The sequence below is a fragment of the Marmota flaviventris genome, chromosome 17 (assembly GCF_047511675.1).
Source record: "Marmota flaviventris isolate mMarFla1 chromosome 17, mMarFla1.hap1, whole genome shotgun sequence".
In the NCBI taxonomy this organism is placed as follows: domain Eukaryota; kingdom Metazoa; phylum Chordata; class Mammalia; order Rodentia; family Sciuridae; genus Marmota; species Marmota flaviventris.
This window is the reverse complement of record NC_092514.1, coordinates 37,154,912-37,174,772: the sequence shown is the minus strand read 5'-3', so window position 1 is coordinate 37,174,772 and position 19,861 is coordinate 37,154,912. Positions and strand designations below refer to the sequence as shown.

Below are 19,861 nucleotides of genomic sequence, written 5' to 3'. Positions count from 1 at the left end.
AATAAGAAATAAAAATGCAAATGGCGGCTCTAGGGGATTATTTTACAGAAAGTTAAATGCAGAAAGTATAAAGAAACTCAAAGAGATGATTAGTATAAGCCACAAAGCAATAAGAGATGGCACTTCCTAACTGTCTTAAAAAAGCAATAAGCAACCACCTATAGAATATATTTGCCCACATAAACAGCACAAGAAAGAAAACTTTTGAGGGGTCCTAGGACTAATTCATTCATTATGTATTGATCAAAAAATATGGGAAATTAACTTTTTTAAAATATTTTTTTTCAGTTGTAGATGGACACAATATCTTTATTTACTTATTTTTATGTGGTGCTGAGGATCGAACCCAGGACCTCACATGTGCTAGGCAAGCTCTATACCACTCAGCTTCAACTCCAGCCCCTGGGAAATTAACTTGAGCCAAGATTTAGTACCTTAGACAAGGAAAGCTTGAACTTAAAACTGATGAAAGAACCAGGAATTTAATCTGAAAGACTTCTGATTCCAATGGGGAAGGGAACAACTACGTCTTTCTGAACCATTACATAGTTGGCTGGAGATGCGATTCTAAAATTTAAAAAAGACATTATGAAATAACACCATGAAAAAGAGGAAGAAAGATCAAAGGCTCCAAAGCCAGATCTTGGGAAGTCATGAACTTTGAGAAGCCCATGTCCCCAGGGTAAAGAAGAGGCATCCTATGGCACATCACTCTTCTATATGAGGTGGCACTGGGTCCACTTTTAAATAAACAGTATTTAAACAGCATTATCAAAGGAAAATAAAACAAACTGACCAGGTATTTAGGGAAAATACTTTATCCTGAGCTAATAACGGGCTATAAAATTGAAGAACTAAAGAAAAATGCATATTTTTGACCTCTTGACTCAAAACCAAGTTTATATGGCTTCTTTTTCTCCTTCTCCAGTAAAAATGAATTAAAAAAACATAACTTGTATTCTCTGTGAGAAGAAGAGCAAGAATTTGAGCCCTGCTATAAGTCTGTAGCTCTCAAGGATGGATGTTTTAAGTTTCTAAGGAGATACCTGGCAATTTCTGGAGATATTTTTGGTTGTCACAGCTAAGGAAAGAAAGAGGTGTTACTGCCATCTAAGTATGCCCAACATCTCAAATGCACAGGACAGGCTGTATAGGAATTATCTGGTCCAAAATGTTGATAGTGCCAAAACTGAGAAACCCTGCTACAAACGTTTGCCTATAAATCTAAATTACTCCTGAGGAACTTGAAGCCTGCCAATCTGTATGCTAAATAAAATTTAAAAATACTTGGCAAGTGGGCTGGGGTTATAGCTCAGTGGTAGTGCTTGCCTGGAATGTATGAGGCACTGCACTCGATTCTTAGCATCACATATAAAAAAATAAAATAAAAAAGTACACCAACAACTAAAAAACAATTTGAAAAAAAATTAGAAAACCAAAGGTACATACAAGGGGAATAAATATTCAGGTGTTAAATCCAAATCATCATCATAACCAAATCGTCGAAGTACAGTCCAAGTAGTTTCATGTCTCCCTCTCTGGATAAACAGCGTGTGTAAAAAGAGAAAACCTGAAATAAAGTAAATACAATAGATGTAAAGGAAGGTACAGAGTCACACAACAGAAAAGCATATAATTGCAAGAGCTAGATTTGTAAATATTCATATACCAGTTTCACGGTGAAGATCAAAACAAATTTCACAACTGCCTTAATGAAACAGAGTTCATTTCAGAGTTGAGTTACATATACACCCAGCTCAGCAAGACACCACTGGATGAAAGGGCCAAAATTACGTTCCAAGGAATACATGTATCACAGTTATATGATGAAGCAAATGAAAATGTTTTTTAGATTTTGAGTTTATTTCTATAATGGAAAATTCTGGAATTCAATTTTATTTCTTATTTTACTTGTGGCTCTATAATATATTCAACAGGGAATATTCTATACTTGATAAGTATAACTTGTAGACAAAATTCTCTGAAAATAATTTCTATTTAAAGACTATTTATGAGTAGAAAAGACTTTAAGATAAATTTATTTGTTCCAGATATCTCTTTCCTTTAGATGGTCCTGAGCATCCCTGAGATGGAACCAATTAAAAAAAAAAAATTGTGCATATATATATATATATATACACACACATATATATATTTTTGTTGTTGTTGTAGATGGACACAATACCTTTATTTCATTTATTTATTTTTATGTGGCGCTGAGAATCAAACTCAGTGCCTCACACATGCTCTACCACTGAGCTACAACCCCAGCCCCCAACCAAGTTTTCTACCTCTAATTTATAGTGATAGTAAAGATAATATGGACTATCTTCCAACTCTTAAATATCCAAATCAGATTTTAGGCATTTTTCTTAAGGCATAAATAATGCTATAAACACCTTCACTTTCTGTGAAATTTCAAAAATATTAAATTTAAAAGTGTTGAAAAAATACCATTAACCCACCTTTCAATGTCAATCCACTGTCAGCCACACCATCACTTATGTGTTTTCTTACTACATTCTTGACATCTTCCAGAGCTTGAGGAGCTAATGGAGTATTGAAACAAATTCTCTAGCAAAAATAAACAAATAAATAAAATAAAAATAAGTTTAAAAATAAACCAGCATTAAAACCACAAATATAAAACAATAATCTACTAAGAATAGAAAATAAGGGGCTGGGGTTGTGGCTCAGTGGTAGATCGCTCGCCTAGCACCTGCGAAGCCCTGGGTTCAATCCTCAGTACCACATAAAAATAAATAAACAAAATAAAGGTATTGTGCCCAACTACAACTAAAAAATAAGTATTAAAAAAAAAAAAAAGAGAGAGAATTGAATTACAGCAGATTGGGTAGGGAGAGAAGATGGGAGGGGAGGGGAAGGGGGATAGTAGAGGATAGGAAAGTAGCAGAATACAACAGTCACTAGTATGGCATTATGTAAAAACGTGGATGTGTAACTGATGTGATTCTGCAATGTGTATATGAGGTAAAAATGGGAGTTCATAACCCACTTGAATCAAATGTATGAAATATGATATGTCAAGAGCTTTGTAATGTTTTGAACAACCAATTAAAAAAAAATCAAGTAGTTGCAACCAAAATAAATTCTAAATTAAAATAGTCCCCACTTTGAATAATTTACTTAGAAGAAAAGAAACTTCCCAACTCCCCTCATCCTGTTTCTAAAACACAAGGGTCTTTGTATAGCTACGTTACACAAAACTAAGAAAGCAAAATGATTCATAGTTCAAACTTCAAGTTCTTAATATACCCATTCTATACCATGAAATGAAACTATCAAAGAATCCCCTCAATTCCTACATATAAGAGTTTTTTATACCATAAGAGTTTAAGTAGCTTCATGTGATAGTTTTACAAGAAAGAGACTAAGGCAAGCAACAAATTATTGTTTAAGCTTAAAAAATTTTTATAGTTTTTATCAACAAAGACAAAGACATGATAATGCCTAAAACTAAAATCACTTACCTGAAAGAAGTTGAGTTCAGCATCGTTGAGAGTACCATCATTATCTTGATCAGATATTTTAAATATACGAGTAAGGGCTTTTATACAGGCTGGTTTCATCTGTAAAAAATTAAAGTAGGATTTTAAATATGATTTTCATAAGTAAAGGTAAGAACAACTGTCACTGTTTTCACATAACTGCAAATATAATCAACATGAAAAATGATCTAAAGCAAAACCATTTACTTTTACATTGGAGCCTTAGGTAAATGAGGCAATATTTACTTGCACTAATATTTAGAAAGGCTACATTCTTCTCTCATGGCCATAATTCCTCTGAGAACAGGCCAAAAAAAATCATAATAAAGAAGTTCATCATTGGGTGAGGATTCAGGGAGATTCATTATATATTTATGTCCTCCCTCATTCCATAATGAATTTGAACTGACATAAATATATTAAAGGCTCTCCTTCCCAACTTCTGGTAGTAGAATAGGACATGATATTTTGATCTACCCCTTATATGTTTTAGAGCTAGGATGTAAAATGAACTTATTCACAAACAGATGGCAAAATATCATTGGTTAATACATGTAAAAAACTTTTACTAATTTTGTATTATGAGATAAGAATCTATCTTTATTTTTTTTTTGAACCCAGGGGTGGGTGTTTTACACTGAGCCACACCCCCAACCCATTTTATTTTTTATTTTGAGACAAAGTCCCACTAAGTTGCCTGTGCTAGCCTCAAACTTGCAATCCCAAATTGCTGGGATTATAGGCATGCAAAACTACACCTGCTTAAGAATTATCTACATTTAGAAAACAATCTTGCCTTTTGAGACTTTGTAAATTTTTATTTTTTAAAAATATTTATTTTTTAGTTTTATTTATTTATTGTAGACACAATATCTTTATTTTACATTTATGTGGTGCTGAGGATGGAACCCAGTGCCTCATGCATGCTAGGCGAAAACTCTACCACTGAGCCACAACCCCAGTCCCTGTAAAATTTTTATAAGTAATGCTGTTGGAAATATGTTTTGATAGCTTCCTCAATTATCTTACGATATAAAAAGAATAGAATATCTGAATATTTAAAAATAAGGTTCTGGGGCTGGGGTTGTGGCTCAGCAGTAGAGTGCTCGCCTAGCATGTGCAAGCCCTGGGTTCGATCCTCAGCACCACATAAAAATAAATAAAATAAAGGTATATATATATATAAACTCTCATCCTAAAAACTAAGTAAATAAAAATAAGGTCCACATTTTCTAGTTTGCATAATTAGCATAGGGTCACCAGTGCCAACAATTTTGAGAATGAAAAAAAAAAAATCTTTCAGTAGCTAAGGATGTGTTTCAGTGACACAGTGCTTGCTTAGTAAGTGTGAAACACTGGGTTTGATCCTTTTTTTTTTTTTTTTAATTTCTTAATATTTATTTATTTTTTTTTAGTTCTCGGCGGACAAAACATCTTTATTGTATGTGGTGCTGAGGATCGAACCCAGGCCGCACGCCAGGCGAGCGCGCTACCGCTTGAGCCACATCCCCAGCCCTGGGTTTGATCCTTAACCCTGCAAAAAAACAAAAAAATTTTCAGGAAGATCTTTGAAGTTTGTTTAGACTTAGAGGTAGATCTCTTATGGACCCATCTATTATGGAGAAATGAGATGGCACGGTGAGAAAAATGTATACTTTTTAGTTTATAACTTCAGCCATATGGCTATCCCAAGCAAAATGGTAATGACAAGTTTTTTTTTTTTTCAGTTGTAGATGGACACAATATCTTTATTGTTTTTTAATATTTATATTTTTAGTTGTAGTTGGACACATACCTTTATTTTATTTATTTTTATTTTTATGTGGTGCTGAGAATCGAACCCAGGGCCTCGTATGTGCTAGGCAAGTGCTCTACTGCTGAGCCACAACCCCAGCCCAATAATATCTTTATTTTTATTTGTTTATTTTTATGTAATGCTGAGGATCAAACCCAGGGCCTTACACATGTTAGGCAAGCGCTCTATCACTGAGCTACAACTCCAGCCCCAAACAATTTTTTTTTAAAATTTTACTATTTTATTCATTTTAGTTGTTGACAAACCTTTATTTTTTGTTTATATATGGTGCTGAGAATCGAACCCAGTGCCTCACACATTCAAGGCAAGTGCTCTACCAGTGAGCCACAACCCCCAGCCACCCCACTTTTTTTTTAAGATAGATTTTTTTCTTAAAATAGTTTTTTAGTTGTTGATAGACCTTTATTTTATTTATGTATATGTGGTGCTGAGAATCAAACCCAGTGCCTCACACATGCCAGGCAAGTACGCTACAGCTGAGTCACAGCCCAAGCCCATGATGACAGCTTTGATTATGTTCAAAACTAAATGCAGAAAAAATATTCTTTAAAAGATAGGAAATAGTTTTCTTCAATAAATCTTAGTTAAATGAGGTCTCTTAGCAATTTGACATAGTGAGAAAAAATAAAATGAAAGCTACAAAGATATTAGAAAGAAACAAGAAGAGTTAAATATTTAAAGAGTATTGGCTATGGCTTTCTTTTTACAAGAGTACTAAGTGGACCATAATTTATATAACATCTACAATTATGGGTGACAATATATATATATATATATATATATAGTGTTCATCTATATATATATGTATATTTAGTTGTAGATGAACACAATATCTTTATTTATTTATTTTTATGTGGTGCTGAGGATCAAACCCAAGTGCCCCACACGTGTGAGGCAGGCACTCTACCACTAAGCTACAGCCCCAGCCCTCATGGGTGACTTCTGTTTAAATAAATAAATGGCAATATATTGCTTCTATAAATATGATCCTAACATTAACATTCAAGATTAATAAAGATTATTATATTTTATTTATTCTCTTTGAAAAAATTGTTATACAATAATCTAAATGTTTACAAAAGAAGCAGTAGCTAGAATGATGCACAAAACAGAACCTAAAAATAACTTCTCATTTTGTTCAAGTGGTTTTTCCTCACATAATAAAAGACATTAAAAAATAATACTGTGAGCAAAATATAAACAGTAATGCATTTTTCATCAAAATTTGAAATGCTGGGCTGGGGCTGGGGCTGAGCAGTAGCACACTTGCCTGGCATGTGTGAAGCACTGGGTTCGATTCTCAGTACCACATATAAATTAAAAAATAAAGGTCTATCAACAACTAAAAAAAATATTAAAAAACAAACAAACTTGGAATGCATCAGAAGTTAAAATGCTGTAAAGTGTTGGTTCAATGAAATTTTTAAAGTGCTAACTACCTAAAATATAACACTAAAAAGTGACTACTAGTAGAAAGTATTAAAAATTATACCTCAGTAAAACTGTAAAAAAATTTTACAGTAATAAAAACTATATTTTTTTGGTACAAGGGATTGAACCCAGGGGTGCTTTACCACTGAGCCATATCCCAGCCCTTTTTACTTTTTATTCTGTAACAGGGCCTTGCTAGGTTGCTGAGTCTGGTTTATTTAGTTTTTTGTTGTTGTTGTTATTGTTTTAAATGTGGTGCTGGGGATCAAACCCAGTGTCTCATGCATGCTAGGCAAATGCTCTGCTACTGAGCCACAACCCCAGCCCTGAGTCTGGTTTTAAACTTGCAATCCTCCTGCCTTAGCCTCCCAAACTACTGGGATTACAGTGTGTGCCACCATGCCCAGCAATAAAAACATTTTCTATATGAGAGATCTACTCACACAATAAATATTATTATTACATAGTAGTCACATCTTTTTCATTAGTAGGTAAAATGTGGACAACATAGGTCACACAGAGTTAATCATCATTTAACATTTTAGCTCAGCTTTTAATTTTGAAATTGATGATTCAAATCTGTATTAAAAGCTTATTACTGGGGCTGGGCATGTGGCTCAAGCGGTAGCGTGCTCGCCAGGCATGCGCGGGGCACTGGATTCGATCCTCAGCACCACATAAAAATAAAATAAAGATGTTGTGTCCACCGAAAACTAAAAAATAAATATATATAAAAAAAAAAAAAGCTTATTACTATTGGCCAGGCCTGGTGACACACGCCTGTAATCCCAGTGATATGAGAGGCTGAAGAAGCAGAATTCAAATTTAGTAAGGCACTAAGCAAATTAGTGAGACTCTGTCTCAAAATTAAAAATAAAGGGGGGGGGGGGGCGGGGGGCTGGAGTTGTGGCTTAGCGGTAGAGCACTCATCTCGGACGTGCAAGGCCCTGAGTTCAATCCTCAGCACCACATATAAGTAAATAAATAAAATAAAGGTATTGAGTCCATTACAACTAAAAAAAAAAAAAAACTATAAAAAAAAATAAAAAGGGCTAGGGATGTGGCTCAGTTGTTAAGTGCTCCTAAAATCAATCCCCAGTAACAAAAACAAAAACAAAAACTAAACCAAAAAACACTTATTGTTGTTGAAATAAAAGATTCTGGTATAAGCTTAGACTTAAAGCTTGTACATATATACGAATAAGATACGGCCTAAAGTTGAAAATTTTATCTATTAGGCAGGTGTACTTAAGAAATGAGCAACAGATGGTGGTAGGTGTTTTACCCTTGCAGGACTAGGGGAAGAGCCAGGGGATTAGCAGATTATCAGAACTAATAATAGTCTTGAGAACAAAGTAGCAAGTAAAGAACTGAGAACTAATGGGGGAGTTTAATGTACCTCCAGACTAAGGCCTCAGAGGTAAATATAGTATAAAAGCACTTTCCAATTTCCTTTATTATAAAATACAGCACCTGACTAATAAGAATGGCATGTGTTTGTAATAAATATATCTATACCTACTAATTATTATGATGAGGCAAGTTTGGGAAATACTGGCTTAGAGTGAATCAGAAATAAGCATCCCAATTAAGAAATTGTAAATCAGGAATAAGGAAGAGTAAATCATGATCAGATTACGGATAACACAAATTAGTTTTACAAGGTGTCAGCACTTTTTCTGTAAAGGGAAACAGCAAATATTTTAGGCTTTGGAGCCAAAAGGCAAAATCAAGGATACCATATAGGTACTTACATAGCAAAAGATAAATCAAATTTTCATCAAGTTTTTACTGATAAATTCAAAATATATTAATGAGTATAACTTTTCTGTATAGGTCTACTAATGAGAACAGATTTTATTGGAGGGATAATATTGTGCCTATTTGGAAATCAAAATTAGTGTTCACTACTGTGAAAATCAATTGCAAATGTTCATGTTAAGGCTGATCTGTAATGAGATTTTCGTCTTTTTTATTTATTTATGTTTTTTAGTTGTAAATGAACACAATACCTTTAATTTATTTATTTTTATGTAATACTGAGGATTGAACTCTAAGCTTCACACATGCTAGGCAATAGTAATGATGAGAAGTTTTTTTTTAGTTGTAGATGGACACAATATCTTTATTGTTTTTTAATATTTATATTTTTAGTTGTAGTTGGACACATACCTTCATTTTATTTATTTTTATTTTTATGTGGTGCTGAGAATCGAACCCAGGGCCTCAAATGTGCTAGGCAAGTGCTCTACTGCTGAGCCACAACCCCAGCCCAATAATATCTTTATTTTTATTTGTTTATTTTTATGTGATGCTGAGGATCAAAAGGGCCTTACACATGCTAGGCAAGCGCTCTATCACTGAGCTACAACCCCAGCCCCAAACAATTTTTTTTTTAAATTTTATTATTTTATTCATTTTAGTTGTTGACAAACCTTTATTTTTTGTTTATATATGGTGCTGAGAATCGAACCCAGTGCCTCACACATTCAAGGCAAGAGCTCTCCCAGTGAGCCACAACCCCAGCCACCCCACTTTTTTTTTAAGATAGATTTTTTTCTTAAAATAGTTTTTTAGTTGTTGATAGACCTTTATTTTATTTATGTATATGTGGTGCTGAGAATCAAACCCAGTGCCTCACACATGCCAGGCAAGTACGCTACAGCTGAGTCACAGCCCAAGCCCATGATGACAGCTTTGATTATGTTCAAAACTAAATGCAGAAAAAATAAATTAACTGTTGTAAGGAGCTTGGAAAAAGAGGGTTTACAGAGTGACTGCTAATGAGAACAGGATTTCTTTTGGGAGTAATGAAAGGTTCTAGAATTAGATAATATTTGCATAATGTATTTAATATACTACAAATAATTGAATTATCTTAAAATGTGAATTTTATGGCATGTAAATATTTTAAAAATATAATCAGTTTTTCTTAAGTTTATGGCAACATATTATTAAATTTTAGATATTTAAATAAGGAATAACTGTATTTCTAGCTATAAAACAAAAAGGAGCATTAAAGTTATATATTGTACTCATTTCTAAAAACTACACAAAGGCTTGGGTGTAGCTCAGTGGTAAAGCTACCAAGAGCACTAAACATACATAATCCCCAGTACTACGATTGTTAGAAAAGCACAAGTTTTTTGTTTCTGTGTTAAGTTCAGATTTTATAATAGCAAAGTTGTATAAATAATTAGATAAATACTAAGAAAATGTTGCTATTTAATAAAGTAATAAATTTTGAATTTTGAAAGTTTAACTTTTGCAAAAAACACATAAGAGTTACTAAAAAGTACTATCATACTAGAGTTTCTCCTACATTCCAGTAAACAAGTCTGGTGGTTACCTCCTTCTCCTCTGGGCAGTACAGAGGCCCTGTAGGATGAAGAACAGCTTTCTGTGCATAATAAAAGAGCTCTGATATGTTCTTCAGGTTTTTTGCTGAACACTGAAAAGAAAAGGTTAAAAATTTTATACTGTAAAATCAATTATGAGAACAAAAAATGTATTTTAAAACTATCAAAATAAGGTGGCAGATTTTGTGAAGAAACTGAAAACTGCATTTTCCTTTGTGGACATCACAATATCATGTCTACACACAACCTAGTTCTGTTGTACTTGGGTTTACATGAGTGCACAAAGAGCAGAAAATTTATTCCATCACACATCACCCCCATTCCTATTCAGAATCTCAGGTTAGTGAGAATTCACCAATAATAAATTTTCATGAGGCATACCTCCACACAGGTTTCTATTTCTGTATACTGGTTCATGATGGGAAGGATGGTCTCCATGCTACTGTATTCCACCAGATCAGACTTGTTCCCAACCAATATCAAAGGCAGCCTGAAATGAATAGGAATTGTAATAAGAAAGGGAAAAGACCTTATATCTACATTTAATTCACATCATAACTCAGAATTTCTAAGTAAAAATCTTATTAAAACTCATGAACTCTTACTATAGTCAGTTTCATCTAACCATTGAACACATATTTAATGGGTACCTATAATAAACCACAAACATATTAAAGACACAAGACAAGGAAGATCTCTTCCAATTCTAACACTGAAAACAGAAAATGAACAATAAGTAAATAAACAATTTTTCAATTCAGTAAGTGTTATGAAGGAACTGAAAAGGGGCATATAGGATGGATAGAGCACATGGAAGAAGTTAATTACAAATAGTAATCAGAGAAAAACTCTCCAACAAAGTAGTATTTGAACAAAGGAATGAAAGACCAGATTAGAATTCGTTATATGAAGAGCAAGGAAAAGCTACCTGGGAAGAAGGGTCACCACATTCAAAGGCCTCAAATTGAAAAAAAAAAAAAAAGATCCTGGTGGGGCAAAGATGCTGGAATGAAGAGATGCTGAGCAAAAGAGGTTATGAAAATTATGAAATGGGGCTGGACACGATCAAAGGCCAGACATATAGAACTTAAAAGCTGCAGTAAGGAGAGTGGAAGACACTGAAGGGTTAAAAGCAGGAGCATGACACGATCTGATCCACATTTTTAAATGCAATGATTTGTTACTTTTAAAACATACATACTGAAAGATACATAGTGTGATATAGTATGTTAGTTTGCTTCAAAATGACTCGAATGGGAGGAGTAATAGATGAAATGAAACTGGCAATGAGTTAATTGTTGAAGCTGGATGACAGATACATGGGAATTATTACACTATTCTCTCTATTTTTGTATATGTTTGATTTTTTCATTAAGAAAAAGCTTTTTTGCTGGGCACAGTTGTGTGTGCCTATAATCCCAGTGGCTCAGGAGGATCATGAGTTCAAAGCCAGACTCAGCAAAGTGAGGGACTGAGCAACTCAGTGAGATTTTGTCTCTAAATAAAATACCAAAAAGAAAAAAGGGCTGGGGATGTGGCTCAGGGGCCAAAGTGCCCCTGAGTTCAATACCCAGTACCCCTCCTCCCATCAAAACAAAAAGAAAAAGCTTTTTTTCCCCTTTTATTTTCAGTATTGGGGACTGAACCCAGGAGTGCTTTACCACTGAGCTACATCCCTAGCACTTAGTTTATTTTTTGAGATAGGGTCTCGCTAAATTACTGCAGGTATCACTAAGTTGCTGAGGCTACCCATGAACTTACAATCTTCCTGTCTCGGCCTCCTGAGCCACATGTCACTGTGCCCACTTAGAAAAGGCTTTTTAAAAATCTGATAGCTTGGAATAGAGCATTCACAGTGAAGTTGAAGAAGAAATATTCAGATTTAAGACATTTTAGGAGTACAACTAACACAGATATTAGTATCTGATAAACACAGAAGCTGAAGGAAAGGGGAAAATATACAGGATTTTGGCTAGAGAAAATGAAGAGATTCCATAAGACATAGAAGATGGAGGGAGTTTTGTTTCTTGGTGGGAGAGTGGGTGGGCAGAGAATTAAAGATTTTGTTTTAGACAAGTGAAATCTGGAGAAGACTGTGGGAAATCGAAATAGGTTATCAAAGAGGATCAGTCTAATGAAGAACTGTTATTTAGGAATCCTACAAGACAGCTTGCAGAAAGCAAATTATCTTGCTGGAACTCGAAACTGCAATAGAAATCCTTGAAGCATTTAGTTTACCTCCCTGCTATGACCATCATGCTTAAAGAAACTGACCCACTCTATTACCCAAATATTGATTCCCAACCAATCCAGAAGGTTTTCCAAAAACATAGTGGTTTATAATAACAGATGTATACAGAAATGCCTTCTCTGAAGAGTCCCTCCCAGAAATAGCTTAATGAAGAAGAACAAATATCAGGAGCATACAGGTATTGGATCCTCCAAAGGAGCCCTGTCCAATATAACATTCTATGATGGTGGGACTATTCTTTACCTGCCCCGTTCATTACTGTTAACAACTAGCCAGATGTGGCTATAAAGCTCCTAAAATGTGATTAAACATATTGAAGAAACTATAATTTTAGTTTTATTTAATTTTAATTTATTTAAAGTTAAAATGCCACAACTGACTAGAGACTAGTGCAGTGGGAACCACATCTTTGAAGGGTCCACTCTCCCCTTTCCATCTTGTCAATAAGTCACCATAAAGTTTAAAACCATGATAAGAAGGCACCATTAGGCATAGCACTTACAATGCCATCTCAGTCCAAAGTTGCTCTTCCATAACTAAGTAAAACAGATGAATGATCACATTAATCTGTTCAGAACCAGACTTTCAGCTGGGCATAGTGGTATACAACTTTAATCCTAGCAACTCGGGAGACTAAGACTAAGACAAGGGAATCAATTTAGCAAGGCCTTAAGCAACTTAGAGAGAACTTGTCTCAAAATAAAAAATAAAAAGGGTTGGGGATTTGACTGGGTGCAGTGGCACACTCCTGTAATGCCAGCAAATCGAGAGGCTAAGGCAGGAGGATGGCAAAGTTCAAAGCCAGCCTCAGCAATGGCAAGGTGTTAAGCAACTCAATGAGACCCTGTCTCCACATAAATTACAAAATAGGATTGGAGATGTGGCTAAGTGGTTGAGTGCCCCTGACTTCAAACCCCAGTACTCCTCCCTCCAAAAAACAGGGGTTTGGAGATGTGACTTAGTGGTCAAGCACCCCCTGGGTTCAATCTCCAGTACAAAAAAACCCCCAAAAAACGAAAAAAAAAAAAAAAAAGAACTAGGCTTTCAAAGTTTCAAAAGACAAAAATGCTCAACTGAAAATAAATTTTAAAAAAATTGAGTACAGGACCAAATGTGCTCAATTAATAAATATGAGTTTGAATTTCTTAACATTTAAGACTCAAATGCGCTTCATAAATGTTATTCCAATTAAATAATATTGCAAGAAAATATTTTGTTTCCATTTAAATTTAAAATGTTTATGCTCAGAACTACTATTCTGGTTCAGAAAAATACAGAATGCACACTCTCTTACTTTTTCCCTGTCATACTTATATCTTCCAAAGAATTACAAAGAAATCTTTCTTTATGAATTCCTAAAGAGTTCCTTAAAGAATTTATAAAGTACTTACATATGCATTATTTCATTTGATTCTCAATATAACCACATGTAGCTAAGACAGATATTACCCTTATCCTCACTTATACATGAGGAAACTAACAAGTCAAAGTCTACAAGCTCATAAGGGTCAAACCAGATTTCAAGGGTTATTCGTTTTTTTTCAAAGTTCCTGCTCTAACATACACTACACTGTATACAATCAACTATAATTGCCCACACCGTGAGTAAACGATGATGCCATATTTCATCAAAGGAGTACAAAATAGGAGAGAGGGTTACTGGGGGTCTAGCACCGTGGTAGAGTACTTGCCTTGCATGTATAAGGTCCTAGATTTCAATCTGCACCACCATAAAAATAGAGGGTGTGTGTGCACACAAAATACAGGTGAGGATACACTCTAAAACTGAGACTTTCAAGCAGCAGTTTGAGAAACAAAAATGTAAGATTATCAAAATATTTAATCTGTCTGTATTTATGAATTATTAGCATAGTGCCGTTTCTTTGCTCTCAAATATACTTACTGCTTCAAGTGATTCCTCCCAAAACAGAAGTGTGGGGATGTATGGAGGTATGTAAGCAGACAGATGAACTGACAAAGCATATGTGGCAAATGTTAACAACTGATGGATCTGTGAAGGGTTTTCAGATGTTCATTACTATTTCTCACATCTTTTTGGTAAAATTCCTATTTGAAATTTTTCAGTATAAAGTTTGAGAGAAAAAATACCTGCTGTCTTTGTCTGTTCTTTCATTTATGAGAGGAATCCATCGACTTGTTACCTAAAACAAAAATGAACAAGAGCAAAGTCATGATGTAGATCATCATTAAAAATTTTGTCCTCTAATCATTAAAATTCTAAATTGAGGATCAACTTTGAAAGTGCTCCATTGAAATTTAACTAAATATAATGGGAAAAAGTCATATATTTATACCTTATCAATAGAATGTTTGTTGTTAACAGCATAAACTATGCAGATGACATTAGCCTAGAAGAAAAATTAACAAATTAATGTCATTTTAAAATAAAAATACAAACATTAGCATTTAATTACCAACTAGTTAATATATTTGGCTCAAAGGCAGAAAAATTTTGAAGGGGAAAAAAAAGCTTACCACTAAAGAGTAAAATATTCCTAAGGATCCACAATAAAAACATGTTCAAAATTAGCATCAACAACAAAGAATTGAAAATTCTTGCTAAGTGAGAAAATGAAAAAAGCACACTCTTAGGGTCATCACTGTTTTTCCACAAAAACATACAACTATTTTTTTAAACTTACCTGTGATATTTCTTGATGAAGTTGTTCATCACTCTGTTCTGCTTCTACAAGTGACAAAAAGTCAATGTTCACATTTTAAACACTTTCATTATAACCAATAGTCAACCTATAATACATGTGACACCCAATTACTATCCTTCAAAATGCCATGGTATAGCTCTACCATGGTATACATGATAGAGCTAGGATGAGGAAGCAAAGAAATCAAGACTGGGTAGCAAAGACCAGGGTAACCCAGGAGCAGAGAAAGTTGAACTAAGATAAGGAAGCTGGCTAATGATAAAAGACACATCCATAAGAAGGTAGCCGGAGCATAGAAGAGCAGAGACATTGTGTGATAAATCTAGGCCAGCATCTGATCCAGGGTTACAAAGGGTCAGGCAAAAGAGATCAGCAACTCAAGATAGAAAACTGAGTGCTTTAAAGTCGGAAGCTCAGAGTGAGTCTATATAATAGGGTCCAAAAGGCCAGGTGAGAATCTGGTCAATACAAGCTTACAATCTAGATAGCAGGTAGAAGTAATAATAACCAGGACCCAGAAACAAAACTATAGCATGACAATGAAGAATCAAGCACATATTTCTAGCCAGAACTGCTCTCAAAGGGTATACATGATAGAGCTAGGACGAGGAAGCAAAGAAATCAAGAGCAATTAATTTAGATCATTTTAGGTTACATGTCTCCCCCCAAATGCCTGTTATTTCTCACAAAGAAACTAGTAATGGTATGTTATACTATGCTAAAAAAAAAAAAAGGCTATATATTTAATATTTTTCCATATGTTGAGTAGTCAACAAGGCTTCAATTCTAATAATTAAATTAATCAAATTATAAGGCTGTGTGTATCAAAAAAGAATAATTCTATAAATAAAGCTAGTTATGAGGCTTCAATTTCTAGTATACTGCTGTTCAACATACATACAATGCAAGCCACATATGTAATTGTTAATTTTCTAGTAGTTATCTTTAAAAAGGTAAAAAGAGTCCATGCATGGTGGCGCATGCCTGTAATCCCAGTAGCTTGGGAGGCTGAGACAGGAAGATCAAGTTCAAAGTCAGCCTTAGCAAAAAGCAAGGTGCTAAGCAACTCAGTGAGACCCTGTCTCTAAATAAAACACAAAATAGGGCTGGGATGTGGCTCAGTGGTCAAGCACCCCTGAGTTCAATCCCCAATACCAAAAAAAAAAAAAACAAAAAAAAAAAAGATAAAAGGGGTAAAATTAATTTTTATTTAACCCAAAATATAAAAAATTAAATTAAAACTCCCACTCAATAGAAAAATTAATGAGACACTTTTACATTTTTTATGCTAACACTTAAAAATATACTTGCATTTTAATTTTTTTTTTTTTGAGAGAGAGAGAGAATTTTTTTTTAATATTTATTTTTTAGTTCTCGGAGGACACAACATCTTTGTTTGTATGTGGTGCTGAGGATCAAACCCGGGCCGCACGCATGCCAGGCGAGCGCGCTACCGCTTGAGCCACATCCCCAGCCCCGCATTTTAAATTTATAGCACTTTATTTTTTGTTTGTTTTTTGGTACTGAGAATTGAAACCAGGGCTGGAGTTGTAGTTCAGTGTTAAGGCATTTGTCTAGCATGTGTGAGGCACTGGGTTTAATCGTTAACACCACATAAAAATAAATAAATAAAATAAAGTTGTTGTGTCCACCTACAAATAAAAATTAAAAATTAAAAAATAAATTTGAACCCAGGGGTACTCTACCCCTGAGTTATATCCCCAGCTCTTTTTGTTATTTTTTAAATTTGAGAGATGAGGGCTAGAGCTGTGGCTCAGTGATAGAACACTCACCCACCATACATAAGGTACTGGGTTGGATCCTCAGCACCACATATAAATGAATGAATGAATGAATGAATGTTAAAAAAAATTGTTTAAAAAAATTTGAAAGAGAGTCTCCCTAAGTTGCTTGCGGCCTCACTAAGCTGCCAAAGGTGGTCTCAAACTTGTGATTCTCCGGTCTCAGCCTCCTGAGTTGCTGGGATTACCGTCATGGGCCACCATATCCAGCTATAGAACATTAAAAATTTAGAATGGCCATAGGTACTGGACAGTACAGTTATAGTGTTTTATTTTGAAAATATATGGAATATCAATTTATCCAAAGTATTATCATTATATTTATATCCATGTTCTAAAAAGTTCTAGATCAGAAATAATTAAATGAATAAAATGTAAGTAGTATTATGTAAAAAGTTTTTAAGTTATTGAAAGCACTATAGATGTGTTTCTGATATATAAGCAAGTTGACAAATGTTTTACTTGTGACAAAGGTTGATGATATGATTTAGATCCTAAATGTCCCCCAAAGCTCATGTGTTGAAGTCTTGATCCTCAATGCAGCAGTGTTCAGAGGTGAGACCTTCTGAAGGTGACTGGATCACGAGTGCTCTGACATAATAAATGGATAATCCAATTATAGATTCATAGCTCAATGGACTATTGGAAGGTGATGGACACTTTAGAAAATACAGCCTAATTGGAGAAATTAGGTCACTGGGGATGTGCCCTTGAAGGGTGCATTTTGTCTCAGACCCCTTCTCTAAGCTTCTTGGCCACCACGAGGTAAACATTTTTGTATCATGTGCTTTTATCATCATGGCTTGCCTCATGACAGGTCCAAAAGCAACCTTGCCAAGCATCCATAGATTGAAACCATGAGCCAAAGTATACATTTACTCCTCTTAAGTTGTTATCTCAGGTATTTTGTCAGTAACAGAAAACCGACTAGTAAAGTTGACAAAAAATAAATTCAGAATTCAATATATTCTTAAATTCAGAATTCTAAATCATCAAAACATATCTGAATGGATAACAACAAAATTGATCCAGAACTTCTTTCTGTAAACGTGCCAATTTCAGCAGGGTAATGACTTATATATCATTTGCCATTTACTTTTTCTCCTTATTTTTTTTATTATTATGGAACCCAATTTGGTATTTTGGGGACACAGAACTACCAAATGGAGGCTTTAGGTAGGGAGTAGAATGGGGGATGCAGATTGAAAGAGACATTAGGGGAATATCATATACTACAACAGAGAAAGGACCATCTCTCTCTGATTTTTTTTCTTTTTTTTGGTACCAGAAATTGAACCCAGGAGCACATAACCACTGAGCACATCCCCAGCCCTTTTTATTTTTTTTATTTTGAGACAAAGTCTCACCAAGTTGTTTAGGGCCTCACCAATTTGCTGAGGCTGGCTTTGAACTTATGATCCTCTTACCTCAGTCTCCCAAGATGCTAAGATTACAGACATGTACTGTGCTCAGCCTCTGAGAATTTTTAAAAGCTCAATAACACTGTCTTCAGGACTATTAAACTAACTCTAGAACTTCACCTACAAAAGGACATCCATTACCTGAGTAATCTACAATGTGTGTTGGAACTCTCTCGGGGGTGACGTCAGCTGGAATGGTGATTTCTTCTGCCCGAGGAGGAACCTTTTTTGCAAACAAACGCAGAAAAGGAAAAAATTAGGGGATATTATCAAATTCGTTAACAGATTATATAAATTTATTTATATTAGTCCCTTGTAAATTCTTATTTTAACTTTTTAAATTCTTATTTTTTTTACTCATCACAGATGCAAATATATATGAAAAACATATGATAAAAACATTTTTAATAGCATAATGAAAACTAAAAAAGGTTTTTCTTTTGAAAAACAATGCACATTTCTACTTATGTAGGTAGAAGACATATTAAGGACACTTTTTATCCGATATAGACAAAAACAATTCTTAAATTAATTTGGTGTTTCAAACATTAGTTTTTAAAATATATTATTCTCATTCTATTTTATTGAAGGCCTAAGATACTCTACAGACGAGGAACTATGGTAATCCAACACAATTTTCAGGAGCTGGAGGTGTAGCTAAGTGGTAGAACACTTGCCTAGAATGTACAAGGCCATGGGTTCCATCTCAAGAACTGAAAAAAAAAAAACCCACAAAAAAACAACAAAGCAATATTTAAATTAATCAGTAAATTATCAAATTAACTTCTAGAAGTTAACTAGTTGGCTGCCTAATGTGCCATATGCTTAATAATCTCATTTTTCAGCTAGCATGTTGGAACACATATGTAGTTACAGACTCAGGAGGCTGAGGCAGGAAAACTGCAAGTTTGAGGCTAGCCCCAGAGACTTAGCAAGATGCTGTCTCTAAAATGAAAATTTAATAAAAAGGGGCTGGAAAGAAAGAACCACTTAGCTCAGTGGTAGAGTGCACCTAAATTCTACCAACTGAGCTATGTCCCCAGCCCCAAGACTATATATAAAAAAAAAAAAAAAAAAGAAAGAAAGAAATTAGCAAACAATTCTTTTTTTAAAATATTTTTTATTTTTTAGTAGTAGATGGACACAATATCTTTATTTACTTATTTATTTATTTATTTTTATGTGATGCTGAGGATCAAATCTAGTGCCTCATATTTGCAAGGCAAGCGCTCTACCACTGAGCTACAACCGCAGCCCAAGACTATATAATTTTTAAATTAATTAAAAATCTCTTATCCATACTCAGGAGGGCAATGCTAAAATAGTTCTAAACTAAGTCAAATTTTTGCAGAAAACCTTTAGGTATTATACCTCTTTCCCAACTGACTATAAATTAATGTTAACAATTCCACAAATGAAAATATACTTCACTTCTCAAACTAAGTAATTACTTATTTGACTATCTTATTTAAGGGGGCAGGAAGCGAAAGAAACAATGAATGGTCATATGGTTGTTGTGGATGTTGAAAACACTATCATATGGAAATGTAATTCAGTGGGAAAGTACATATTTAGCATGCACAAGGCC

General features: G+C 34.2%; 1 protein-coding gene across 8 annotated transcripts in view; it reads right to left on the bottom strand.

The window, feature by feature from the left end:
- The window catches only part of Rhot1 (ras homolog family member T1), a 68,744-nt gene that overhangs the window by 31,874 nt on the left and 17,009 nt on the right, over window positions 1-19,861 (bottom strand). For all 8 annotated transcript variants that reach the window (XR_011705116.1, XM_071603753.1, XM_027924169.2 and 5 more), the window contains exons 3-11: window positions 18,415-18,496; window positions 15,030-15,073; window positions 14,682-14,735; window positions 14,476-14,528; window positions 10,497-10,605; window positions 10,106-10,207; window positions 3,492-3,590; window positions 2,466-2,574; window positions 1,450-1,570 (exon numbers count right to left, since the gene is read on the bottom strand). Coding sequence is in view for 7 of the 8 variants with exons in the window: in XM_071603753.1 (XP_071459854.1) it covers window positions 1,450-1,570; window positions 2,466-2,574; window positions 3,492-3,590; window positions 10,106-10,207; window positions 10,497-10,605; window positions 14,476-14,528; window positions 14,682-14,735; window positions 15,030-15,073; window positions 18,415-18,496 (773 nt within the window). In the remaining variant the exon portion in view is untranslated. The remainder of the gene's footprint in view (window positions 1-1,449; window positions 1,571-2,465; window positions 2,575-3,491; window positions 3,591-10,105; window positions 10,208-10,496; window positions 10,606-14,475; window positions 14,529-14,681; window positions 14,736-15,029; window positions 15,074-18,414; window positions 18,497-19,861) is intronic.